Source organism: Amblyomma mixtum, chromosome 7 (genome assembly GCF_055824585.1).
Source record: "Amblyomma mixtum isolate Tamu chromosome 7, ASM5582458v1, whole genome shotgun sequence".
Taxonomy (NCBI): Eukaryota; Metazoa; Arthropoda; class Arachnida; order Ixodida; family Ixodidae; genus Amblyomma; species Amblyomma mixtum.
The window spans coordinates 140,151,545-140,179,140 of NC_143018.1; the positions used below are offsets into that span (position 1 = coordinate 140,151,545).

The 27,596-nt window shown below is 48.1% G+C and overlaps 1 protein-coding gene across 1 annotated transcript in view; it reads right to left on the reverse strand.

Moving 5' to 3' along the window:
- LOC149337712 (uncharacterized) overlaps window positions 1-27,596 on the reverse strand; it is a 57,914-nt gene that overhangs the window by 12,219 nt on the left and 18,099 nt on the right. Inside the window, exons 3-5 of the mRNA XM_089554501.1 lie at window positions 25,998-26,119; window positions 16,645-16,789; window positions 2,560-2,745 (exon numbers count right to left, since the gene is read on the reverse strand). Coding sequence (XP_089410627.1) covers window positions 2,560-2,745; window positions 16,645-16,789; window positions 25,998-26,119 — 453 coding nt within the window. The remainder of the gene's footprint in view (window positions 1-2,559; window positions 2,746-16,644; window positions 16,790-25,997; window positions 26,120-27,596) is intronic.

Below are 27,596 nucleotides of genomic sequence, written 5' to 3' on the forward strand. Positions count from 1 at the left end.
CCCATAGCTTATGCTTCTCGCACTCTTGGCGTCAGTGAACGAAACTATGCTCAGATTGATAGAGAGGGTTTGGCTGTGGTCTTTGGCGTAAAAAAGTTCCACCAGTACCTAGCTGGGCGAGAATTTACAGTGATAACAGACCACAAGCCGTTACTCGGCCTGTTTAACACGGACAAGCGAGTGCCCGAAGTTGTGCCGCCCAGAATGCTTCGTTGGATTTTACTGTTGTCTGCGTATAACTACCACCTTGAGTACAGACGAGGCCAAGACAACTCCAACGCCGATGCACTCAGTCGTCTACCAGCCCCGGGAGACGAGGACGAGCCAAGACCGCCTGGGGACGTGCTATTGCTGGAAGCGGTCGACTGCGCACCGCTGCAAGCGGCGCACATTGCTGCGCTGATCAAAAAGGACTCGGTTCTTTCCCGGGTAAAGGAATGGCTACTCAGTGGCTGGCCGTCAACACAAGTGGACAGCAAGTTTGCGCCTTATGAGGTGAGACGGTCGGAGTTGTCATTGCATCGTGATTGCATACTGTGGGGGAATCGCGTCATAATTCCAACCGCAGCAAGAGAGAATGTGCTTCAGCTCCTGCATGCAAATCATCCAGGGATGAGTGCCATGAAAGCATCAGCTAGAGGGCTCATGTGGTGGCCGAAAATGGACCACGAAATTGAGGAGTTTGTTCGGCACTGTCATCCATGCCAGAGTAACCGGCAAAGTGATCCCAAGGCTCCAGTGCATTTTTGGATCAAGGCAGATCAGCCTTGGAGTCGACTACACATTGATTTCGCTGGCCCAGTTAAAGGAGAAGTTTTCTTAGTCGTGGTAGACGTGTACAGCAATTGGGCTGAAGTCGAAATCATGCCATCCATGAAAGCTACGGCTGTCGTCAACAGCTTAAGGAAGATGTTTGCGACACATGGTGTGCCAGACGTTATCGTTTCAGATAACGGCACAGCTTTCACTAGCACAGAGTTGCAAATGTTTTTGAAGTGTAATGGCGTGCGTGCTATTTTCACTGCACCTTATCATCCAGCCAGCAATGGTAGGGCGGAGAGGATGGTAAGAGAAGTTAAAGAAGCATTGAAGAAGCAGCAGGAAGGTTCGACGCAGTGCAAGATTTCCCGGTTTCTGTTTAAGCAACACACGACGCCACATTCGGTCACGGGAAAATCGCCAGCAGAGTTAATGTTCGGACGAAGACTGAGGTCAGCGTTAGAGAGACTCCATCCGGACCGGCAACACGCGCCTGAGCTACAACGACCGGAGACTAAGAGGTTTCGTGTCGGTGACGCGGTCTACGCTAAAAGCTTTTGTCCAGGTCCAAGGTGGAAGGCTGCCAGAGTTGTGGCAGTCAGAGGTTCGGTGTCGTACGTGGTACAGCTAAACAACGGTGAGCGTCATCACAGGCACCGCAACCAGTTGAGGAGCGCCTGGACGCGGCTCGAAGTTGACCCAGTCTCAAGGGAGGACTACCACGTCAGGCTTCCTCCTACAGCTAGACAGCCACAGCCGCTGTCTGCTAACCCAGAAGCAACCCCTGGGGCGAGTCCAGGCCAAGCCACCCAAGTACCGGTCGAGCCGCGAAGATCAACGCGTGTTCGACGACCTGTCCTGCGTTATGGCATTGATGTCTAGCTAGTCAGTTTTGGATTGTGCAAATATTGTTAGGAGAAAGGAGTGTGGTGTACTGATAGCGCAAGCGCATGTTTTAAAAACTGCATTTTCCTGTATCGCTTATCAGCCACGCAAGCAGTCGTCGGCAGATCACATGACCATCGGCCTATAAAAAGGCACTGTATCAATAAACGTTGTTCAGTTCCAGCTTGGCGTCCGTCTGATACACAGCACTAACCTATAACCTACTTTGTTCATGTTTGGCGTTTTCTTTATTTTTATTTACCTGTGTTGCATATTCAGCTTAAAATTTTGCCATTTTCTTTAAATACGTTTTCTGTCCCACACTTCTAACCTTAAGGCACCTCTATGCTTTTTACGCACCAATCTTCCAAACGCTTTTCAAACTTCCAACCGCTACAAAGCTGCGGCATGCGCGAGCGTCCCCTGTGCTTGTAAACACAGTGTTGGTCAGTGCACGTACAGTCTTTGTCAAAAGTAACCAGGCTCCATGGTTTGCTCCTCATTCGTATAACAGAGCCCTCCTGGCTTCCATAAAGATCAAAAAGTTCTTTGAAGGTGAGAACAGGGGTTCTTCTTACCATACAGAGATTTGGAGCTTGAGGGCTGGCATAATGGCTTTAATAGACGACTGAGAAGAAAAACTGTACGTAGATTCTGGACTCAAACTCGTTCAAAAATTGTTGGGAGCTCAGTTATTGCCACATTGTGCTGAAAATGGTTTGGGTACTGCTGCTTCGGTAGTCATTCGAATAACCTATCGATGAGTCAGATTTAAGGGCGAGTCTGTATCTTTTTTTTTTCTGAGAACGTCACCATGTGGTTTTTTGATTGATGTCACTGGAATCCGGAAAGACGCTACCTGGAACGGAGACGAAAGAAACGACGTCCGCCCGCGCAAAGTGAAGGCCAACGCACCGTGGCGGCGCTGTCAAGCACCCATTCGTCCTTCTGGCGTTGCATCATAGGGCACGGTGCGCCCATGGGATCCCCGGTCTTGTTCGGGGGCATGAGGTACCAGCGGCCCGGCATACCCACCGACACCGCCACCGTGGAATCCTTGACCATGTCCTTCAGCTCGTAGGCGTACTCGAACGCCGTCAGCTGCGAGGTGACATCATAATCAGGAGGGCGTCCTAGAAGACCCACCGCTGCCTTGAGCGGCCGATATTCGAAAAAACTTAGAAAACTGGACAGGGCACAAGGTACAAGGAACAATTACATGCGTGAGATGGCTGGAGCGCTTCTTGTTAGTTTATTTATTAAGGCGAAAGCCTTCAATGCCTCATACTGCCGTGACCAAGGAATGTTAGCAAGTGTGTCCGCGTTTCGGCGTCACTACTTAAAAAAAAAAAACCTCTGTCGGGGCTGAGAATACAACCAGGGCCTTTGGCATTTGAAGTGGAGACGCTACCACTCCGCCACGAAGGCTTATGGTTTGAGCATGAATAAAGGTGCATCTAGGGAATGTATGGGTTTCGTAAATAAAATAAATGAAATCAATATAAATAAAGATATGAAAAGAAACAAAAATAAAAACAAAATATTAAAAATAAGAAAAAGTGCGCCATGAAAGGCTTTCGCCTTAAAGCACTTTAGAGAGCCGAAGTGCCCTCTGAATTTTTACCGCATTTATTCGTATCTAGGCCGATAGTTTCTTTAACTAGATGTGAAATTCTTAGGTAGGCTTAGACTCTAGGATTTTGTCGTATTTATAAAATATGATGACCAGGCATAAAAAGAAAAAAAAAAAGCACGTAGGTGGCGCCTCACCGAAAAGCCAGCAAACTACGGCGCTGCAGCCGTTACTATCCGTAGCCGATGCCTATAAAAGCACTTACAAGCTCTGGCTACCTTCCTGACCTTGTTTTCTCTTCGTGTGGCGGCGTAAGCACGTTCCGCGACAGTTTTCTACACGTTGTTTTTCACCGACATCATCGCACCGAGTACATGGTGTATTTGCATAGCGGCCTTCAAGCGAAGAGTTGTGCTCGCTGCAGAGCACTCTTCAAACCTGCAAGCCGGTCAATTCTATGGTGTGGACGAAAAGAATGTTCGCCTTAGGAGTGGGCAGCGTGGTGAGCTTTTGTTTGCGCCGCAACGAGGAGGGCATTCAATGACCCGAGCGAAGGCCTCCGTCTCGAAGTAGATTCAGCGCTGGCAGAGTTCATGAAATCACTGAGGTCAGCGCCACTTCGCGTGATTACAGAAGTGCTGCGGGTCGAAGCGAGGGAGCTGGCAAGACAGCGAGGCATTACGGGGGACCGGAGAAACACTCCAACAGGCCGCATCAAGTGCGCCTGCCAAGGGCTGCAGCTAGCTGGATAGCTGCTCCCTGGTGTAACATCCCGGAAAGCTTGGTTGGGCGTTCGTTCAGGAAGTGCTGCATTACTAATGCACGTTATGGCACAAAAGATTGTGCACTGTACGAAGAGGAGAGTGATAAGAAGGTCAGCGATGACGAGGACGAGTGAGCGGAAACGGGTTCAATCAATCAATCAATCAATCAATCAATCAATCAATCAATCAATCAATCAATCAATCAATCAATCAATCAATCAATCAATCAATCAATCAATCAATCAATCAATCAATCAATCAATCAATCAATAAATCAATTATTAATTAATTAATTAATTAATTAATCGATCAATTTTGTTTCAGCTTTCCTTACAAAAACTGAGGGCGGCAAGGAAAAAGCAGTCATTACGACCACTTGTCAAGCCTCGTCTAAAAAGAGGCAGTTTGGTAGGACCATGATGGTTACTTTATACGCTTGTAACAACACAAGGTACACGGAAAGACAAGGCGTGTAAATACATGCATAAAAGGAAACTCTTTTTTTTTCATGCACAGGTAGTATTTCCGCACAACAGAATAAAGGTTTTACACAACATTTACGGGTCAATGCAATAAAGTTCTATACATGGTTACACATATTGTGGGACCTAGCTTGCCAGCACATTTCGAATAGCCGAGACAGACATACTGTGCAACATGTCGTAAAATGGCTTGTTCAAGTTGTTCAAGTAAGTCGGAAGAATGTATTTTTTGTGTGGAAAATCTATAGCTTGTTCTGCGTGGTTCGTGGAAATAAACGCCATTTGCGTGATGTAACTGCGGTCATTTTCAATTGATTTTTCAGGCGAATTACATTCCAAGAAAGCTTTATTTTTATTTGGCCTTGAACTTTTGGGTGTCTGCTTAAATCGTGGCCGGCTAGATTCCAGGAAATACGGTATTTTATTTATTGATTCTGTTAGCCCTCGCTTGAGGGTCATTACAGGGAATGAATACAGCACAACACAATACGACTTCATAACACCAAGTTAGACGCTTGCGACACAAGATTTCAAACATTCAAATTTCTACAGATCTGTTTGCACAACATCACCAGGCAAAACGTTCCATATTTCAGCGATGATAGGCAAAAAAGCAGTCGTGAAAAACACCAACATGTACGTTAGAAGCTTGACTGATCTGTCGTGAACTATTGTGCTGCGCTTTCCCCGGAAATGAAGATTTTTTGCTTTCGTGTTTCTAATGATTCAAGAGCATATGAACGTAGCATTGTTACCGTGTCTGCCTTTCTGTGCCTTGATCGTTATTCTTCGAGTCCTTTCTAATTTTTCTATAAAACGCTTTGTTGGAGGCTCTTACAACAGAAGCGTATTTTAAGGATCGACGTATGTATGTTTTGTAGGCAATTAAATTATTATCTTTCGTTGCATGTTGTCACTTTTTCCTAAGGAAGTACAGTTTTTGGGAAGCTGCAGGGCACATGGGATAGGTTTACGCCGGTGTAAATCATGAGTTATCGTGACCCGGAAACACTTGAAAGTGTCCATGTCTCTTAATTTGTTACTTCGAATGTTTTAGAAATAAGGCGGCACACTCCTGTTGGCAAAATGCGTAAACGTCGATTCAGTGTAATTGATTTCAATGTCCTATTTCTGGCACCAAAGATGCAAGGAATGAAGGACCTGGTTAATTCTTATTTGGTCGTGAGCTGGTGTTAGTCGAGAATAAACTAAACAATAATCAGAAAAAAGCTTTAGTTCCACAGGAAACTGCACGACACCGGTAATGTCATTAACTTAGACCATGAGCAAAAAAATTAGGCGTGCTTTAGCTCTGGTTGAGTCTGGTCAGTTGCGTTAGCTGCGGCGCTTTTCGAGTCGTGCAGGGCGTTCTTCTGCTGTCTCTCTAGCGCGTTGCCTCTTTCTAGCTTGGTCCCGTCGCCGTTGCTTCTCTTTAGCGCGCTCCATAACGACAAGATTCCACCGAGGCGAAGCGCGCATAACCCCCGCGAAGCACCACCTACTCACCGTCTACCTCCGCGGAGAGCACGCATCTGGCGGGAGCGAGCGACTATGATCTCTGCAGCGGCGCTGCGCCGGCGACGGCGGCGCCACCTGACGGAGCTCGGCTGAAACGGTTGCTAGACGAGGGAGGTTCAACGCCATTCGTGCCTGCCGGCCGGCAACCGGCTACGCCAAGAGGCGAAACCTGGCGTAGTGTTGCTAACGCAACAAAACGCATAAAAAACAAGCCCTCGTAGGTAGTAGATACCGGAAAACAATTCTAAAGAAGCGGTCGAGCACTCGCCTATATTAACGTGCCTGCGGTTGTGGAAATAGGCTGCAATCCATTTTGTGAAGTCTATGTGAACCACCTCGACTTGCTCTTGGACATCTATAGCTAATTTAAATCATGAATAGTTTTGATGAGCTGTGTTACGGTAGACGGACCTTTTCGGAGTCCATGCCGGTGGTGATCTTACAGCAGATACTATTCAGAAAAACTGAGCGGGTGTTATTTGCGAGCAAGCGGATACGGCTTTTAAAAATGTGTTACGACTGCGCTACGCCAGTTTTGTGGCAACGAGTGCGTGCGCATTGACTTCCCAAAAATCAAATTTAAGTAAATAACTCCCACTCCAAGTATCGCTTCGGGCATTGGGTTGATATTAATTCGAACTCAATAACCTTCTTGCAATTAAAAGTCACAGTTGGTTGAAGACGCCGGTTTACGTGACGAACAGGTCTCCCATCGAGCATGAAAAGGTAGAAGGCAGACAGTTGCTAGAGTACTCTTTGCTGGGTTTTCAAATCAAGAGGCTAGAAAAATAATTGAAATGATCTGTTATGTTTGATTTTCGTGGGATTATTTCATTATTTGAATCCTCTTTATTTTGCTCTTTCTTGTCACTGAGATAAAGTGAAAAATTTCACGGGGATGTTTTAATAAAGCTACTAAATCTTTGGTAAAACAAATGGTTCTTTCGATTCTTTTAGAGCCGTCTTTAACGATCTTCGTAATTTTGGTTCCTCTGCGGAGCTACCCGGCTCCTTGCGTAACCGCGCTATTTTAGAGCGATATCTCTACTAGATGCAAAAGTCCATCTACGTGTCGGTGCGATCCTTCTCCTTGACTGACCCTTAAAAGCCAGCATAGCAACAGCACCACTTTCATTTCATTTCACTGATTTTACCTTCAGGGCTTTCGCACTACAGAGAGGGTGGGGCAGTGAAAAAAACAAAAACAAAACTTTATGTCGAACTACGCCTAACCGGGGCTATACCTTGGCTGCCACGATTCATCATGGTGGCCATGTCCACCATGATATTTGACTTTGGCCCGCGTGAAATTAGCACCGGGCCACCCTCAAAATATGACCTCGGCCGATTTGGGACAAAATCGATCTGAAACACAATTGACAGTGCCCGACACACTGGCGATCTGCAAACTTGGCCCGGGACATATTCGAAAATTTGGTCTGACCACCTCCGAAATTTGATATTGGCCTATTGGAGCCAAAATTAATATCCAACCATAATTGAGCTAGCCGGACATGAAGACGACCTCTAAATTTGGCCCGGGCTATTGCCAAAACTTGACCTGGGCGATTTGGGAATGCTTTCGAACTAAAATAGGTTTAACAAAGTTAAAACCCTAGGGTATACGATGTCTACTGAAAGTACTCCATGGTGCCTCACGTCCAACATGATGGCTTGCCCTTTGGCCTTTGGCTTGGTTTGGTTTATTGGGGTTTAATGTCCCGAAGCAAATCAGGCTATGAGGGACGCCGTAGTGAAGGGCTCCGGAAATTTCGACCACCTGGGGTTCTTTAACGTGCACTGACATCGCACAGCACATGGGCTTCTAGAATTTCGCCTTCATCGAAATTAGGCCGGAGAGCGCACAGAGCACAGCTATTTTTGCATTTCCCAGCCGTCTTGATACGGCCGCCGCGCACTCAACGTTAGGACAAGTAGCCGATCACAACTGAGCCATCACGACGTGGTGCACAAAACGACTCGACTATTGTTCACTGGAGCCTAATCGTGGGCTGAAAAGCATTCCCTCGGTTACAGAACAAGAAAATGTCAAGTTTCAAAGCTGTTCTGCGAGAACGCTTATTCTATTTCTACCCCGTATAAAATTTTGTGCGAATACCTCTAGCAAATATTTCACGAAACTAGGGAGGTAACCTGGCTCTCTTGACTGGCATAATTTTTGAGTCATGTTCATTCAATTTTTATGCCGACTGCAATGCTAGCTGTGCACTTCCTGTAGAAGTACATCTACACGTGCTTTCTCCCCGACGAAGTTGACAAACAACATGATGCAAATTTAATCCGCTAAATTGCCGAAACGTCTCAAAATATCGGAGTGGTTGAAGTTGAAGTTAATTTTATTTACTCAACAATGAGAGGGAACATCGAGAGAAAAAAGCTCCATTGAGCTTGACAGGCTCTCGAGCCCCCAAAAATACTCGACGGCAGCACTGCAAAGACATCGCTGAAGTAAAACGGCCATACACAAAACGTACGAGCAAAAGATTTCCTATTTATCCAAGATTAAATTGAAATGAACTCACAAATTTAATGCACTGTGACAATACAAAACAGAGTATCAAAAATATTAACAACCGAAATATGAATGACTACTTGCAGTATACATCGCCACTAAAGCAGAACTCGCCAGGCTAAAGCAATTAATTCAACACTTTGATTGTCTAACAAAGAGACGACCACACACTTATGAACACAAATAATGACACAAATTTAGATGACTGGAAGAGGAAATGTTCAGACCAGCATTTGTAATGTCATTGAGAAGGAAGGAGGAACATTTGCATACCATAGTTAGTCCTAGGCATTCTAATGAGAAACCGCTGTGTGTGACGTAAAGGGTACGTGCTTTCGTGATTCGCAAGCTCAGCCATGTTGGATAGAATCATGCAGTTATTTTTTATTTCATGTTTGAAACGAAGGGCCAGTCGTAAATTATACAGGAGGTATTCGCCATGATTACCTATAGTAATCACTAATACAAAAAGGTTGTTCAATCAAGCTGTGTGTTTTAGATACCGGTACCTTTTCCTACCATGCCTCCTTTGGGCCCACCGCTCCCTCATCATCTGAGTGATTACGCCCCAGGTGTACGCACGGGGTACGCACCACGTCGCGAGCTTCGTGAACCTGGCCTCCGTGCGCTTTATTCCCTGGTAATTCTGAACGGGTACAGTGTTTCTGCTCTTTTTCTATTTTTGTCGTTAAAAAGGCGTCAACCCTGTTTCGTGCTTAAGAATCTTTAGGTGAGGCAGATACTTTCATGTTCATAAGTGACGCTTGCAGCGAAGCTCCGAATAGCAACTTTCCACTTGGTTTAACGCAAGTTCGAACTCGCTGGACGCAGCATGTATTGCGCTGGGCAGCTGTCACAAAATTCGGCGCATTTTTGAAACAAACGAACAAAATCTGCAACGCATGGACGCGTCTCGCCGCGCGGTAGTAAAACGGGGGAAAAGGGAACCCCCGCTGTGCGACTAGCCTGCTGTGCGTTGCTGCCCCCTCCACCACCGCTCACCGACACGGCGTGCGGGGAGGGAATGAGTCATCCATGCCGAAGATTTCTGTCGAACGTCCGAGTCGCTTCTACTGCTAACTGTAGCCTTGCGTGCGCTAAGACATGTCCCCCTCCTCTGCACTCGGACGTCGGCGACGGCGCCACGCCAGAACAAGCCCGAACCTTCGAGAAGCGGCCCCCGACCTTTGACCAATGACGACGCGCGGGCGGCGAGAGAAAGGAAGGGAGTCTGCACGGCCGATACTGCGTGTATGTGCGCGCCTACTCTGGCGCGTAGAACACACAGACGTGGAAGCGAGCCTATTTTTAAAAGAAGGACGTTGACCGCTGCCAGATCAGTCCAAGCCGCCGTTATGCTTCGGAGAAGCGCGCCCGCTTGACTCCCGGGACCACACCACTCGACCAGCAACGGACCAACGAGGCAACGTGCGCCAGTCTGCGGGATGGCATCGTCGTGGACCTCTGGTCGTCGGACTGTCGCAGTGCCCGGTGAACAAATTGTGTTTTGTTTGTTTGCCTCTCTCTTGTGTTAGTGCACTCTAGGTGCAATATTCCCTTTGTATTGTAACCTCTCTCGAGTTTAACTTTGCACGAGTTGCATTGTTTTGCTAATCACTTTGTATGTGTTTGTACTAGTGATTGTGAAATCCTCTGCATCATCTCATTGCTGCATAAACTTTGTTTTGTTTGTGAACCTTTGGCTCCGACCCATTCTCTGGCTTGCGACCGGCGGAAGCTGGGCACCAAACGAACAAAAACCTCCTGTCACTTGGTAGCTGGTCTCCGCTGAGCTTGCCACGCTGAGTCGAGGGCATCTCCTCGAGTCCGAGACCGCTACCCCCACACGCTCTAAGGGTGTGTGGGAACTTCACGCTTAAAAGTGCGCTAAGTGTGGGTGACATATATTCTGGCGTCCACGACAGGACGTTTGGTGTTGGTAAGCGCAGAGAACGGAGAAAGAGTCGGAAGGAGTTTACGAAGAAGTCGTAAACGAGTGTTATCAGCAGAGCGATACTGTGAGGTGCCGCGCAGAGGCGGTTTGATACGGTTCCCCGAGTTGAGCTATGCTCGAGGCTTGAACAACTGGGACTCCAAAACGGATGTAAGAGATATTGTGAAGTTAGGTCGTCAGCTGGGCCTGGAAGAATCCGAGATTGGTAGAAGGAAGAGAGAGAGAACGAAAAGAAAACGAGAATAGGCAAAGAGAGATGGCTAGACAAGCCGCCGAGAGAGAAAAAGAAATGGCTCGAACAGCCACTAAGAAAGCGCGAGAAGAAGCGCAGAGAGAAAGTAAAAGTGCCCGAAGAGAGGCAGAGAAATTCGAATTGAAACGAGAAGGAGAAGTTCATCTAGAGAACGAGATACTCATGAGGAATGAAGTGAGGAATAAGGAGAGCCAGCTTAAAAGAAGGGGCAAGAGGGGCAGAGTGCCAGAGCCCTCGCCGAAATGCGACCGGTGGAAGAAGATAGGCCACTACGCCTCGGATTGCCGTAGTAACTTAGTGAGCAAGAGAATGCTTGTTTGTTTCAAGTGTGGAGATAAGGGGCACAAAGCAGCGGCGTGCCCAAGTCTCGAAAAGCCAGTCCCGCAGGTATCGCAACCCTGTGGCTCTTCGTACGACGGCGAGGAGGAAGTCTTTAGGGCCGACTGCGTAGAACAGGCGTACTGGGAGAAACGTCCAGTGTTATGCACAGTTACGTGCGTGAGACCAGGGTCTCTAAATGAGGGAATGCCGGTCCTTCCCGGCAAAATTCGAGGAAAGTCCATTTCCGTTCTGAGAAACACAGGAAGCACCGGAGTTTTCATCAAAAGGGAATTGGTCACCGATGAAGAACTTACTGGAGAAACGAGCCCTGTGTATTTCTTGGATGGTTCCGCTCAGCTGTTACATGAAGCCAGAGTGCACGTGAACACTCCGTACTTCACCGGAGAAGTGACAGAGCTGTGCATGGAGCGGCTGCTGTATGACCTCATCCTGGGTAACATCAAGGGCGCGAGATCGCCGAACGACCCAGAAATATGGGACACCGATGTGGTTGACGGGACAGTAGCTCCCCATGCGGAAGAAAGGTCGGTAGGCGATAGGTCTACAGTAGAGACAGCGGCGCAAGCACAAGCGGAGGCTGAGGAAACGGAGTGTCATTTGTTAGCCTCTAGCGAAAACATGTGCAGTAATAACGAGACTGGTTGGTTGATTGGTTGGTTGATGGGGTTTAACGTCCCAAAGCGACTAAGGCTATGAGAGACGCCGTAGTGGAGGGCTCCGGAAATTTCGACCACCTGGGGTTCTTTAACGTGCACTGACATCGCACAGTACACGAGCTGATTCGTTAGCAACCACAGAAGAGGTGGTGACTAGCTCCACAGATGAAAGCTTGGTTGTGGAACAGCCTGCTCCTGCAACTGAAACCACCGAGAGTGAAGAACAGACCGGAGTGTCGCTTCCTCAGGAAACTGAATGTGTAGCTACTACCGAGGTAGTAGACACTGAGGTAAAAGCCGACCTGACGATTCAGTCAGAGGGGACCCTAGGGCAGCCGCCTGAGGACGAAGAAGCAGTTCGGATATGTATGGAGGAGTCCGAGTGGAACACGTGTGAGTCTTGCAGTGCCGACCACGAGAAGGAGTGGTTAAATGGCACTGAATGTCAAAGCTCAGACGTGGTAATAGTTGAGGAGAGCGCACTCAGTGAAGACCCGGAAACTGTTCCGAGTGAACCCTTGAGCAGCGAGGACGGCTTTCCCGATGAGGAAGGCGAGGAAATTTCTCCCATGAGCAAGGCGAGGAAATTTTTCCCTCTGAGGAACGAGAGAGTGCGGTACAAGGAATGGAGCACCACTGCACTGAAACTGACCAGCTTAGGAAAGAATCAGAGAAAGCAGAATTCAAAAGTGAGGAGAATGATTTTCCAATGACTGCTGAGACGAGCTCAGAGCATGGCGCTCGAAGAGTAGTCGGAAAGAAGAAAAGGCAAAATGACTTGGAAGAAGAAAGCTCAGCCCTCGAAGAACAAAAGAGCTGGACCAGTTGATTCATCGCGAGAGAGCAACTCGGATGACGCAATTTACAGTGAACCGGGCTTGAACCGAAGGAGAATTTGCAAGAAGGAAAAGAGAAGCGAATCGAACACCGCCGATACAGGTGGAATCGAACTTCAGAAATCCTGGAGAAAATTCAGGAAGAAAATGGAAGGAAAGAAAACTAAGCTAAAGGCAGCTGCGACGGATGCAAGTCAGCTGCACGGACATCGCAGCAAAGTCAGAAAGAAGTTCAGACGAACGAGCCAAGCATTCAGCAAGCACTCGGTCTGGAGACGAAAGCGCAAAAGAGAACAGAAGAGCGCGCGCCGAGAAGAAAGGGAACACGAGAAGCAGCGGAGCCGTCAAGAGCGAACTCACGTTAAATTTGTTCGCAACGGACGTGTGCGGGCCGCAAGAAAAGAGGAAGAGCTCGAAGTGCAAGCAGAGACACGGAGAGAACAGGAAGCTGGACCAGAGCAGCGTACGGAAAAGAAGCCTCAGCAGAAGGCGGAAGAAGAGTCGAACCCGCAACAGGGAGAAAAACCGCCGCCGCGTGGAAAAGAGAATCACGAGTGCGACTAAAAGCTTGAAGGAAACAACCCCGTTCCGAGCCGACAGTGTAGGCCAAATGTAGAAGTACACGCGAAATTATGCCTTCTCTTCCTTTGCTCCATCTCTGAAAAGTTGTGTTAAAGGGATGCTGAAAGGTTTCCCAGAAAAATTGAGTGGAGAGAGGCACTTTACAGTTTTCTACCCTCGGAATTCGAATTTCTCGTCGAAATTACGCAAATGAAAGCGCAAACCTATTTTATTTTGGCGAGAAGTGCAGCAGCAGCCTCGGGCGTGCTCGCGCGCCTAGTTGCCGCCTGTGATTGGTTGGGCGCCTCGTGACGTCAACAATGGCGCTGGCTCGGTCGGCTCTGCCGCCGCCGCTGCACATGAACCGCGGCGATCGGCGGTTCGAGGTTGTTATTTTGCTTATACGACGATGGAACACATCGAAGATTACCCGGAGTATCTTGGCGTCATCCCCTACATGTTAGAACCGATTGCAAAGAGCAAACCTCTCCAAGAAAGAAACGATGCTGGCGCAAGCCGTGATTTTGACTCGAACGAAAGCGAAGTGTCAGCATCTCCACGTGTTGGAAATGACTTTGGCAAGTATACTTTTCTTGCTAAACTACATTCAGAGATACAATGGATGAATTTTGAGGCGAGCAAATGCAGTATAGCACTGTCCGACGTAATTTTCCTAATACAATGTAAGCGGGATGCGATCGGCGGCGTTTTTGTCTTGCCGCTTGTGAGTGCTGCCTGCCGCAAATCTGCTTGTAATCCACAAAGTTCATTGGCATGCGCAAGAAGTTATCAGGCTCTTTCTGCACGCAACTTTTATGCTTGCACCACTTCATAGTAGCTGCATGCCGGCTCGATTCATAACACATAAGTTCGCAGCGCTTTGCGACAAAACTCTTCTAGGTGACAAACGTGCGCCTTCCGTTCTGCGTGCCAAGATGGAAGCTAGCAGTAAATTAAAATCCTTGTTTAGGCGAATTGGTTCATGCTACAAGTCCTTGTAAGAATAATTTCATCCGTTCGCGCCGCCTTTATCGTGCTTGTTCTCAGTTCTAGTGGAAAGGGAGTTTTTCACTAACTAGATGGACTCGTGCTGCAACCGAGCAGGACGAATCGCAAGGATGGCTGTAGCACTCTTGGCGCACAATTATATAATATTATTACTAATGTATAAAACCATGCGGCAGTCGGCAATTCTTTACGACTACATGCGTTATTATAAATGTATTCCTGGCAGTTGAGTGATGTCATTGTAAACACTCTACTTCCAAAAAAGGTGTTCCTCCGTCCGCTGCATTCCAGTGTAGAATGAAGAAGACTGCTGGTGCTGCCAAGAAATTAATGAAATTATCAGAAAACGACGGTATTGCACCGGGTTTCAGTCGAGCTGACTGTTGACAGGCCCAGTGAATGCATTGTCGACAGGCTCTGGTGATAGTTCTAATCACGAAAATGGCCAGAGCATAGCACTGTTGCCTTTGACGGATTGAAATCCCTTCGCTTCACAGCAGCGACTCACTTCGCGGAGAGCTTCTTTTTTTTGAGGGAAATAATGAAAGATCACATCGTCGCGGCCGCGGATGTTCGTGCAGCCGAGGGCATGCTCAGAACGCCGGCATGATGGGTCCACCGCTTCATTCGATGCTGCACACCTTTCTGTATCTCACCACAAACATAAATACGCACAAATAAACAGACACACGGCAGCTCGAAGCAGCTTATGATGGCACGCACGCAGAAACAAGCACGGCCGCGGAGCCTGTGAAGCGACGGATCACCGGTGTTTACGTCACCACTCCGCGGTTTCCGGTTTTGGCTCGCATCGTCAGGGTCACCAGCAGCGCTCGGCGGACCGCGGGGGGCGGAGCTACCGCGCAATTTTAAATGGCGATTACGTCCCTCCTAAGATATGAATCTGTAAAAAAATTTCACCCGCACGATTTATAAAGTTCCCACTCCACACGTGAGCATTTTAACGAATTCGAAAAACTCTCCAGCTTCCCTTTAATGTAGTGTCCAATCGCGGCGAGTTTTAAAGTGCCTTCTGTTCATTGCATTTTGTTATGTGAAAGCATCATTGCATTGATTTATGTATCTTGGCATACGCCATTGAGTTTGTGAGCGCATGCACGTGCGCGCGAATTGTACCGCTGAACTGCTGCGTGCTTTGAAGTGCAATCTGTCACTGCAAGTGCAGGCAGAAGTGCAGGATGTGCAAGTACACTGTGCTATGTATGAGAAAAACATCATGGTATTGATGTATGTATTTTGGCATTCGCCATCGAGTTTGTGAGCGCATGCATGTGCGCGCGAATTTTGTGTTTTGTGAATATAATTACACAATATTCTGAAAGGAAAGGGCCGTGTCACGAAATTCGGCGCATTTTTGAAACAAACAAACAAAATCTGCGCCGCATGGACGCGTCTCGCCGCGCGGTCGTAAAACGGGGGAAAAGGGAACCCCGCTGTGCGACTAGCCTGCTGTGCGTTTCTGCCCCCTCCACCACCGCTCACCGACACGGCGTGCGGGGAGGAAATGAGTCATCCATGCCGAAGATTTCTCTCGAACGTCGGAGTCGCTTTTACTGCTAACCAGGGGAAAATGGCGTAGCCTTGCGTGCGCTAAGACATGTCCCCCTCGTCTGCACTCGGACGTCGGCGACGGTGCTACGCCAGAACTAGCCCGAACCTTCGAGAAGCGGCCCTAGACCTTTGACCAATGAGGACGCGCGGCCGGCGAGAGAAAGGAACAGAGTCTGCACGGCCGATAGTGCGTGTATGTGCGCGCCTACTCTGGCACGTAGAACAAACAGACGTGGAAGCAAGCCTATAAAAGAAGGACGTTGACCGCTGCCAGATTAGTCCTAGCCGCCGTTAAGCTTCGGAGAAGCGCGCCCGCTTGACTCCCGGAACCACACCACTCGACCAGCAACGGACCAACGAGGCAACATGCGCCAGTCTGCGGGACGGTATCGTCGTGGACCTCTGGTCGTCGGACTGTCGCAGTGCCCGGTGAACAAATTGTGTTTTGTTTGTTTGCCTCTCTCTTGTGTTAGTGCACTTTAGGGGCAATATTTCCTTTGTATTGTAACCTCTCTCGAGTTTAACTTTGCATGAGTTGCATTGTTTTTCTAATCACTTTGTATGTGTTTGTACTAGTGATTGTGAAATCCTCTCTATCGTCTCATTGCTGTATAAACTTTGTTTTGTTTGTGAACCTTTGGCACCGTCCCATTCTCTGGCTTGCGACCGGCGAAAGCTGGGCACCAAACGACCAAAACCCTCTTGTCACTTGGTAGCTGGTCTCCGCTGAGCTTGCCACGCTGAGTCGAGGGCATCTCCTTCGAGTCCGAGACCGCTACCCCCACACGCTCTAAGGGTGCCTGGGAACTTCAAGCTTAAAAGTGCGCGAAGTGTGGGTGACAGCAGCATAACGTGCACCCGCGCAGTGTGGGCTGTGAAAGCGTGAAGCAGCGTCTCTGCATCTACCGACGATATGTCCACAGCCGTGAAGGCTGAGCCTTGACTCACCAGACTGAAGTCGTATGTGGATGTGATGTCATCTTTGTTAGGTCTTTGCAGGAAGGTTGAAGGCAAAATGCGGCAGCTCTGGAAGTACATGTCGTGGTCCGAGAGATGAGCCTTCGAAATTAACAGGTCCGGGTTGCCTTTTTGGCTGCGTTTACACAAAGGTGAAGGCAAAAAGGTTAGAGAAAATTTTAAAAAGCTCTGAATTCTCCCTGTTCACATGAATATAGTCATTCAAGAACATTTGCTTGTCTGCATAAGAAGTTTTTTAAACGATCTGTGCTAAAAAAAGACGCTTTCTTTAGGACCCCTTTGTTGTACAAGCAATGACTGTACGCGAGCGAATTTGTCGGGTCTGATGTGAAAGCTACCGAGCGCGCTAGGCCGTTGTAGGCCGCGCACGAGGGAAGTAGCGACCAATGGCCCCTCCTCTCAGTGCTCATGTATGCATGCATCCGCGCCATCTTGCCACCTCACCGAATCATTACTTTTGCTTTCTAAATAAAGCCTGACGACTCTAATTCAACGCCGCAGGGCGAATGGTGCCTAGCCAGGCCTGTCATATCTCAAATGAATAACCTCCGCGTTGCTGGCAACATTAAAAAGCGGCTTCACGCATTCGAGTGGCTTAATTAGAGCCGCCGTAAAACGGCCTTCTCACGTCGCGTGGTTTAGAATCTTTCATTTTTTCTAAGCAACAGGACTTGATAAATTTTGGAAGCTCGAAAAAGTAGAAAAAAGCCACAGCACTGCTACAAGTGTTGACGCAAATGCTTGAGCGTTAGCTGGGGTGCGACAGCGAAGGTTTCACAAATATGTTGTTTTCATCGCCCAAAGTTACGCAGCCGGAGATGAGTCCGGACTGCAGTGATACTCTGCAAAGGGTTTCGGTTGGTTTCAAACCATGGTGTAAAAATATATTTAAGTGTTGACACTGCGTCCGGCGGCGCGACCAGATCTTGTTCGCTGCTCCATGGCGCTTCTCTTGACCGCGGACAGACGACGCCACACGATGCCGGCTTGTCCTGTCGCCGAGCTGCGGCAGCCGTAATTCAGGTGTTGCGCGATCGTTTGGTGCCGCGACCGCGGCCTGTACAGGCGCTTGTTTAAGTTTGTTTGCTTTTAAGAGGTTTTAACATCATGAAACGCCATAGGCTATGAGAGAGGCTGTAATGAAGGGCTCCAGAAATTTCGACCATCTAGAGTTCTTTAACTTGCACTGACATCGTACAGTACACGGGCCTCTAGAATTTCACCGCCATCGAAATTAGACCGCCGCGGCAAGTGAGAGAAGGATTGAAACTGCTGTCGACACCGAATAATTTTTGACGCATTCTTCTTTTAATTGCTGAGACTGCATGAAGGGGTGGAACAGCAGCGAAAACGCTGCCCTGCGATCCTTCCGAGCTCGTTATTCAAATGCGTCCACTGCAAATTTTCTGTTATTCATCCGCACGGACGCTGACAGCATGGTTAACTATACCGACTCTGAAATATAAAAGGTCGGCCGCAACGCCCATGCTCCCACATTTGGGCCAAAGAGCCTATGCGTACATTCGGACATTGCCTGAGCAGTGTAAAGCGCCGACGCTGTGAGAATATGCCGACTGTGTAGAGAACATGGTCAACTTCGGCCAGCTTGGGTTCCTTATTGTGCAGAGAAACCTTAAGGGTGGTTCCGCATTTTGGCTGCATCAGAAATATCGCCACCGCAGCGAAAAATAGAACACGCGCTCTTGTGCTGCGTTGCGGAACGGCTGTACCGCTATACGAACGAGCACAGGGACCACAGAACACTAAGAGTGCATTTCCGATGTTTTAATGGCTAGTGCAGTGCACCTTTAGCTACACGATGCGAAAATAATTTGTGGAAGTTCTCCTGGCGTTCCTCTTGCCAAGCTCATCTTTTAAGCCGACACGGGCGATGCTGAGCTGCTGTCACCCTCAAAGAAAGACTGGCGTGCACGAGCTGAGGTAAAATACTCAGGCGACTTTAAACTGGGATTGACGGATGTCAGTTGAGAATAACTGCCGTTCGCACGGTAAATCGACTTGTTGACCTCGATAACGTTGGGCCACGAAATTCTCCCTGAGCGTTCTAGGCTCCGGCAAATTATGCAGCTGCAGATATTTATAAATCTTACCGGCATGACTTACCATCTTTTTGGCACCAAAATGTACAGCAAGTGAAAACTGACCACCAAAATTTATTACTCTGCTGCCGTGGTATGTACAGGGAACGCTGAGCTCCTAGAATGTTAAGTACTGGGACCAGTGCACAAGAGACAATCCTTAGCATCATTAGCACCATGAATACCGATGGAGACGGAGCTTGCACTTGTGAGGAGACGCGTCCATGTTTCATGGCGGAAGAGAGGTTGTTCCTTGATCAGCTGGCACGCATGATGTACTCCCGCTACATGTGCACAGTGTCTTTTGAGTGCTCCATAGTGGTTCGGCATCTTTGTTTTTCCCAGACCGCCCCCAAGCGGCGGGTGCGGACCACTTGCTTGCCTGCTTGGCACACGTTGCTGCAGACTCGTTTTTTTGGAGGAGTTCATGAACTTGCCTGTTTTCACAGATATCAAGGACATCTGGCACACAGCATTCGCCAACAGCGCCGGTTTCTTGGGTGCATTTAGAGTTGCCTTGCAACTGAACTCGGTATAGTACGACTTCATACCATATCGCAGCGAATGTTCGTAGTTGTTCATTCTTCAAAGCTGCCGGAACACCGCTTTATCAATTTGTTTGTGTTGCAAGACACGCCTAGATTTATCTCGATTGATCGCATCCAGGCGGAGCCGATTCTACGTTGTTCCAGAACGTTTTAGTAACTTTCCAAGCTTTGTCTCGAAAGTTCACTATCAGCTTTAAAGAGAGCATGGCCGAGAGCGGCCGGCATTCTGTTCGACGACCGCCGAGCACGCTTGTTGCTACGCCGCCGCCGATGATTCAGTTCTTTGCGGGCGCAAGTCAGCCCAAATAAAGAGTTTCGTTTAGAAGCCGTTTTCCTGTTCGCCGGACTGCACTCACCGCTACAGGACAATATGCTCGGAAAAGTGTTTCGCGCAGACGTGGTCGCTCGGTTGTAATATCCTATCTGCCCTGCCTGGAGCCAAAGCTATAGGCGAGCAGACTCCGACGCAGCTTCAAAAGTGACACTTCGTCCGGACAACTCTGGTAGCCCGATCAGCCGTTGGGTACGAAGCATCATCGCGTTTACTCCGCTTCTGGACCCGGCTCCCCTCCCCCTTGATGTCCCATAGCAACAACCAGCACATCACACAGCCACTATGTACAGGGTCGTCCACTCTAAGTACGAACACGGCGCAGCGTGACCGCGCTCCGCGGGGCGCGAGCGCATCCGGCGCGGTCGCGCATCGAAGCTCTGCGGCGCAGGCGCACACGGGCCTGGAGGCGGTGCTTCGTGTCGTCTGCTACACCGCCGGTGCGCGCAGTGCTTGTGCGGTGAAGCGTGCCTAACTCTCTGCATGATTGCAGCGCTCGTGTGCACCGAGACAGCACTGCGGGAAAGCGCACTAACTACAGCGCGTTGTCGCTGGTTGCGCGTACGACAACTCAGCGGCCTCTCTTCTCAATGCCACAATCTCGATGAAATGCAAGTATTGCTGCAGCGGCCCCGTTTCAGTGAAGGCGAAACGCAAGGCACCCGTGGACTGTGGGATGTCAGAGCACGTTAAAAAGCCCCATGTGGTCGACAATTATCTGGGGTCCTCGACTATAACGTCTCTTGTAGTCTGTCGCTTCCGGACGTCAAACCCCATAAACCAAATCCAAACCTGAAGTAACAAGCTTTCAGCAATACTCGAATTTCACCGAGATCGTGGCATTGAGAAGAGAGGCTGCTGAGTTGTACGCGCAACCAGCGACAACGCGCTGTAGTTAGTGGGCTTTCCCGCAGTGCTGTCGCGGTGCACACGATCGCTGTAGTCATGCAGAGAGTTAGGCGCGCTTCACCGCAGAGCAAGCACTGCGCGCACCGGCGTGTGGCAGACGACACGAAGCACCGCCTCCGGGCCCGTGTGCGCCTGCGCCACAGAGCTTCGATGCGCGACCGCGCCGGATGCGCTCGCGCCCCGCGGAGCACGGCCACGCTGCGCCGTGTTCGTACTTAGAGTGGACGACCCTGTACAGGTGCCGTCAGAAGTAAATGGAAGGCAATATTAACGAAAAAATTTAATAATTGCCGCCTCATTTCATACATCCTTGAATACATATGTGCAGCCGAATTGTAATTGTGTGAATTGCACTGTGCACCGACAAACATAGACCATTATGCTTTAGATTTAAAGAAATTAAAATTTTTCGACAAAGTCGCCTTCTATTTACTTTTGACGGCGGATGTACATAGGCCGGGACGACCGCCCACGGCCTCGGCCCGTGCCACCACGTGCGTTTGCACAACTATCACTGCGGCTGGGCCCAAACCGCGACACAAAAAGCTAGTTCTACCAAACGTTTTTCGTGAACGGTGCCTACCCCATCGTGGAAGCAAATGACCTAACGTCCACATCTTGTGGTGCACCCTGGCAGCGCATAACACTGACAAACACAAAATGCCACCGAAAGCATGCAAAACCCTAAGCCGCGTCCGCCGCTCGGCAAGCGAATGAATAAATGAATACAACTTTTATTGATCCATCGAGGAGGAGCCCCCAGATCCCAGGTCCCGGCACGCAGGCTTGGGACGCGGGCAGGCATGCTCCACAGACTAAGGACTAGCGAAGTTACATTGTTGCTTCACGGCCTCAGCCGCCAGGTGGTTGACTTGCTGCTGGATGGCGGGGTCCTTGTTCGCATTAAAACTTCCCAGGCTTCTCTACTGTTTATGTTTATGCCGGCGCCCGGCGGATCGGCGCATTCCCAAATTATGTGGTCAAGAGCGTCCCCTTTTCCGCAATTCTTACACTTCGCGTGTTTGCATCCCCGGTCTGTGTCAGGTAGCCCCAGATTGGACAGATGTAATTTCAAGCTTGTAACCTCCTCCAGATACGCGCCTTGTTGTTGAGGAGACCGATCTGGGGGTGGAAATGTCCTTTTTTGTGAGTTATAGTGTTCTCTAAACTCGATATATGTCAGTAAGGCATGTTGACGGGCTGGTTGGTTTTGCATCTTGAAACTTGGGAAAAAAACCCACCTAGGCGCAAATGATTTCACAAGGACACGAAAAGAAACGAGGAGACAACGGACAGGCGCCTGTCCGTTGTCTCCTCGTCTCTTTTTGTGTCCTTGTGAAATCATTTAACAACTCTCAGTTAACTCTCATCAGTTAACAACTCTAACTCATGTTACGCTAATGTTACGTCTGCAGTTCCACAAGGCAGTGTACTGGGACCTTTACTTTTCCTCATCTATATTAATGACTTACCCAATTGCGTGACGTCCAGAATCAGACTATTTGCTGACGATTGTGTGCTTTATCGACGTATAACCTGTAACACTGACAGCCAGCCACTGCAGTCTGATCTTGAAGCGATAAGCACATGGTGTTCTAATTGGTTAATGCCTTTAAATCTTTCCAAAACTAAGCTCATGTCTTTCACCAACAAGCCACGTATTCCTACCGCCTACTTTCTTGATAACAATAGTGTAGAATTCACCACAAGTTACAAGTATCTTGGCATTAACCTTCAATCCGACTTATCATGGAATCATCATATTAATCTCACTCTTGCCTCCGCTAACCGTACTTTCGGACTTCTCAAACATAATTTAAAAGAGGCCGCGACACATGTAAAAAAACTAGCGTACACCACATTAATCCGTCCGAAACTCGAATACGCGTCTGCCATTTGGGATCCTCATCAGAATTATATCATCAGTAACATGGAAGCCCTGCAAAACCGTGCTGCGCGATTCATCTTTTCTGATTATTCATGTTACACCAGCGTCACCTCATTGAAGACTAAAGCCGAGTTAGATAACTTAGCACTGCGCCGAACAATTTCCCGTCTATCACTCTTCCACAAGCTTTATCACCATCCTTCCCTTCATGATGAATTCTTTCAGTCACCGCCAGTTATCTTTCCACGTCGCGATCATCCTTACAAAGTTAAACGCATTAACTGCCAGTCATTCCATTATGCCTATTCTTTTTTACGACGCACAATAACCGAATGGAACGCTTTGCCATCAGAAATTGCCACAGAATCTGATCTAAATAAATTCCAACATCTTATGCACTCATGTTTCAACAACTAAAAAGGTATTTTTTGAGCGTTCTATTCTTCTGCCTTGTCTTCTTTTTATTTTATAATTTTTGTTTTGTACTTCAGCGCACCTTTTCCAGTGTCGTCTTTTTCTTTTTCTAGCGGTGCTGTTATTTATGCTTAAATTTTGCTTTTATGTGCATTGTTGCGACCCTTTCTGTGAATGCCTATTTATAGATTAATATTTTGTGATTTCTGTGAATGCCTATTTATGATTAATATTTTGTGATTTCTATTTTATTTTAGTGCAATATTTTTAACCTTATAACAATGCTTTGTACTTACTCCCCCCCCCCATGTAATACCCTCAAATGAGGGCCTTTGGGGTATTTTGAATAAATAAATAAATAAATAAATTTGCACCTAGGTGGGTTTTTTCCCAAGTTTCGTTATATGTGGCTATGCTATCTTAATTCTCTCCATTCGGGTTGCCCTGTGGCAGCTCGTTAGTAGAGATCTCGCGCGAGCTCGTGCGCAGCCTCGTTGCCAGGGGCAGATTCGTGCGCAGGCGTCCATATTATGGATATTCCTCTATTTATTGGGTTCGTTTTGAGGATGAGCTTGACTTCCTCTGAAATTCTACATTTTAAAAAATTTATTGCGGCTGTTTTTGCTGTCGCTAATAACTATGTGCGCTCGGGTATCGACGCAAGCGAGCGCTATTGCAACTTCTTCGGCCGTCGTTACGTCTGGGGTGCGCGCGACGAGGCTGTGATTTTGGGTGTGTCTTCTCCATCGACCACTGCCGATACTGCCGCTCCATGCTTCCCGCTTGTTGCGTCCACATAGGCAACATCCTCAGCTTTCTTGTTTTTCACATTTTTAGCTATCGCCTTGGCCCCGTGTTTTTGTGCGTTCTTTGTTGTGCATTGGGTGAATGTTTCCCGGTAGAGGTGTGATTAGTAGATTCCTTCTCACGTCTGGGGTGACGTCTTTTTCCCGCGGGGCTCTGTCTGGTCGGAGGCCTATCCATCCTATACTTCCCCCGCCGCGCTGGCTCAGTGGTTACGGCGCTTGACTGCTGGCCCGAAAGACGCGGGTTCGATTGCGGCCGCGGCGGCTGAATTTCGATGGAGGCGAAATTCTAGAGGCCCGTGTTTTGTGCGATGTCAGTGCACTTTAAAGAACCCCAGGCGGTCGAAGTTTCCGGAGCCCTTCACTACGGCGTCCCTCGTAGCCTGAGTCGCTTTGGGACGTTAAACCCTAATAAACCAATAAACCAAACCATCCTATAAATGTTCCTCCTGTCCTCACTTGATTCAGTCTATCTAGCTGAGCAGTTCTCACCGGTTCGTATAGTTCCTGCCATCTATTGTGGACCTTCGTTGCTTCCAGTTTTTCCGTTGAGGTGGATATGGGGAGTCCTAGTGCTTGCTTTTACCATTTTCTATATCACTGGAAGGAACGCACAAAACAGCATATTCCGCAAGCGAATGGCCAACACTCCGCAGCGCCCCTGCGCCGCTGCGGTCGGCGCTTATACTAGAGGGCAAACAGAATCTGTGTGCGCTCTCCGCGGCGGTGGGCGGTCAATGTTAACAGCTAAAATATTCTTACACCGTGTTTCAAACCAAACACCTCCCGCAGATGAGACGGAAACCGTTTCTCTCCGCCTTTTTCTTTTTTCTGTAAGTGAGCAGGAAGATTTTTCTCACTCCACATCACCACCTGTCAACCAAAGTAGGTGACACTGCGAACGCCGACGGCATGAAACTGAGGAATAAGCTAATTAACTTCATGCTCTAAAAAAACCGAAGACAAGTAAAGGGGGATGAGGGGCTTATGACAGACATATGAAATATATGTGAGAGACATACCACACGCACTCAAGACTAAGCGCTTCGTGGCGTGCAGCTGTCGTTTTTCTTCGCATTTTGGAATGTATGAAGTGATACGAACTTTCCCAGCTTTGTGCTTCACTTCAGTCAGACCGCTTCAGCGCAGCAAGTAGTTTAGAACCTCTTTCTGGGCAACTTGGTGCATGTCTATTACCTTTCAGTCTTTCCTCTCTTCATCGTTTATGTGCGTGAAAATCGTTCTTAACAATACTTTCGGAACAAGTTAGGGGGAAGTGACTCGTTATCAATTACCAGGCGCGGCGACTGGCCCGCAGAAACAACGATGGCGACGCTACCAGCGGCTCATGTGTAGCATTAATATATGGACGCAAATGTAAAGACATGGCCGAGTGGTTTAATAGTGACCCTGCACACTGCTCTGGCAAGACAGCCATGGACTAAATTATTTTTGTGCCCCTTTTAAAGACTTTTTTAACTACCGTACTTACTCGCATATAGGTCAACCACGAATATAGGTCGACCCCTATACATTGGGCTTGCCGAGAAATAAAAAAATATTATTCAAATATAAGTCGACGCACATGTTTTGAAAAACATGCACACACGACGTAGGACAAGCGCACACTTCATCTGACTTTAATCTCTGAAAAGCAAGCAAATATACAGAAACCTAGGTATCCGCAGAAAGAAACCTGATGTGCAATCAACAGAACCGTTCAAGATATGAAATCTCAGCTTTAAAAAGGTTTACAGATGTATCGCTGACAAAACTTTTTCCTCTTCTTTTTATGTGGTACGCCACCAACACCTACCGTGCTTTACTATCCCCGCTCCTGCCCAGAATGCCAAAATATACTGCTTCCTAAGCTGTCTACCACGATAAGACCCCAGAAATGAGGGAAACAGCGATGCGGGTACATACAGCAATTCACTGTGCGCACCCGCATGATGAAGACCTGCGTCACGAATATAGGTCGAGGTTCTTTGGTCACAAATATAGGTCGATAACTAATTATGGGCAACATTTTTGAAAAAAAAAACGTCGACCTATATGCGAGTATATACGGTAGTCGCGTTAGGATTAATAGCAAGTTATGCTCTCATCAATGTTCGCGATATAGCTAGGCAATGGCTAGAACACGGTTCAATCATATTTCGTAGGTGGCACACCGCATCGACGCCACTGTACACGCTGCGGCTTCTCTGGGGTTCTTAACTTCAGTGGTGCCCCCGTAGTTCTGTATTAGGTCAATAAAAGGTACGTTTTTGGGTACGTATTTGGCAATTGAGACCGTAATGGGAAGAAAAGGGGAGAAAATTTTACCTGAATGCGGCTGCCAGGCCTCTCACAGGGACTTTGTCGACCCTTTTTCTATATGCACACGCCAGAAAGATTCCAGCCTGGTGGTCCGGGGTGGTCTTGTCCTGCATTAGGTCTTTGATTTGCTGGAAACAACAAAAAAGTTTTGCCGGTATTAAACTCGCTCTCCTTTCTGAATTACTGCCGCGGATGATTCATTAGTTGTTATGCTTCCTGCAACAGCGTGTTACCATCAAGCTTGTGGTGATTCTGCGCCGCATGCACCAAGACTTTCATATAAAGAGGAAATGGAGGGATAACGCGCGAGTGGCAGCTTCTCGTCGACCGGCGCCAGTGGTTTGCACCGCTCACACGGCACGGTTCGCCGACGCAGATTCGCCGAGTAAGTTGCTTTCCAAGCATCTGGAGATTATGCGCAGATCGACTTTCACTGCAAGCCAAATTTGCAGGGCTGCGCTTGGTTGGCGATTCTAAGCTTAAAAATTGCCAGATGTTGAAAACGTCGGGTATAAATTAAGAAATTTACACAATTTCATTGCTAATAATTCTTTATTTTCACAAATGTACAATACAGGAGATTTATTTAAAGGGGGATCATTACAGCACAATTAAATATAGCCAATTTTTATAGCTTGCGAGCGTCTAAGGACGAGAGCGCATAAAGTTGAACAGACTGGTTTTCCGTGATTGCAGAGTAAGCGCAAGAAACGGAATCGTGTAGTCTTTTTTCGACTGTGCATCCCTTATTTTGAGCTAATTCTGCAGTCTGAGCCGCCGCGGTGGCTCAGTGGTTATGGCGCTCGACTGCTGACCCGAAAGACGAGGGTTCGATCCCGGCCGCGGTGGTTGAATATCGATGAAGGCGAAATTCTAGAGGCCCGTGTGCTGTGCGATGTCAGAGCACGTTAAGGAACCCCAGGTGATCGAAATTTCCGGAGCCCTTCACTACGGCGTCTCTCATAGCCTGAGTCGCTTTGAGACGTTAAACGCCATAAAAAAAAAACAATTCTGCAGTCTAAGGAGGTCATAACTCCGGGCGGATGCACTGGGGCATACAGAGAACCGAAAGCAAAATTTAAAAGTGCAGCTTTAAATAATATACGCGCAGGTCCCAAGAATGCCCAAAACGGTATTTGGTAAATTGGTAACTTGGTTTTTGAGGAAAGGAAATGGCACAGTAACTGTCTCACGTATCTCGGTGGACACCTGAACCGCGCCGTAAGGGAAGAGAGGAAGGTGAGACGGTGAATAGAAAGCAAGAAACAGGTACCGTATTGGAGGTCTCCGGAATAATTTCGACCACCTGGGTATCTTTAACGTGCACTGACATCGCACAGCACACGGGCGCCTCTTGCGTTTCGCCTCCGTCGAAACGCGGCCGTCGCGGTACAAATCGTTAGTTTAAAACGGAAATAGGAACGAAAAACATCAGCGTGTAATTTTTTGCACTCATTTACGAAATTGCATAAAATGGTCGAAATTTTTGAAAAATCCTACTATATGGAGCCCACCCTGAGCCGTCGCATGAATGAAGCCTGTACAAGGTCACTCACTCAAGCGGCCAGGAGAGAAAGATGAGATAACGAACCCAATGTCACGTAG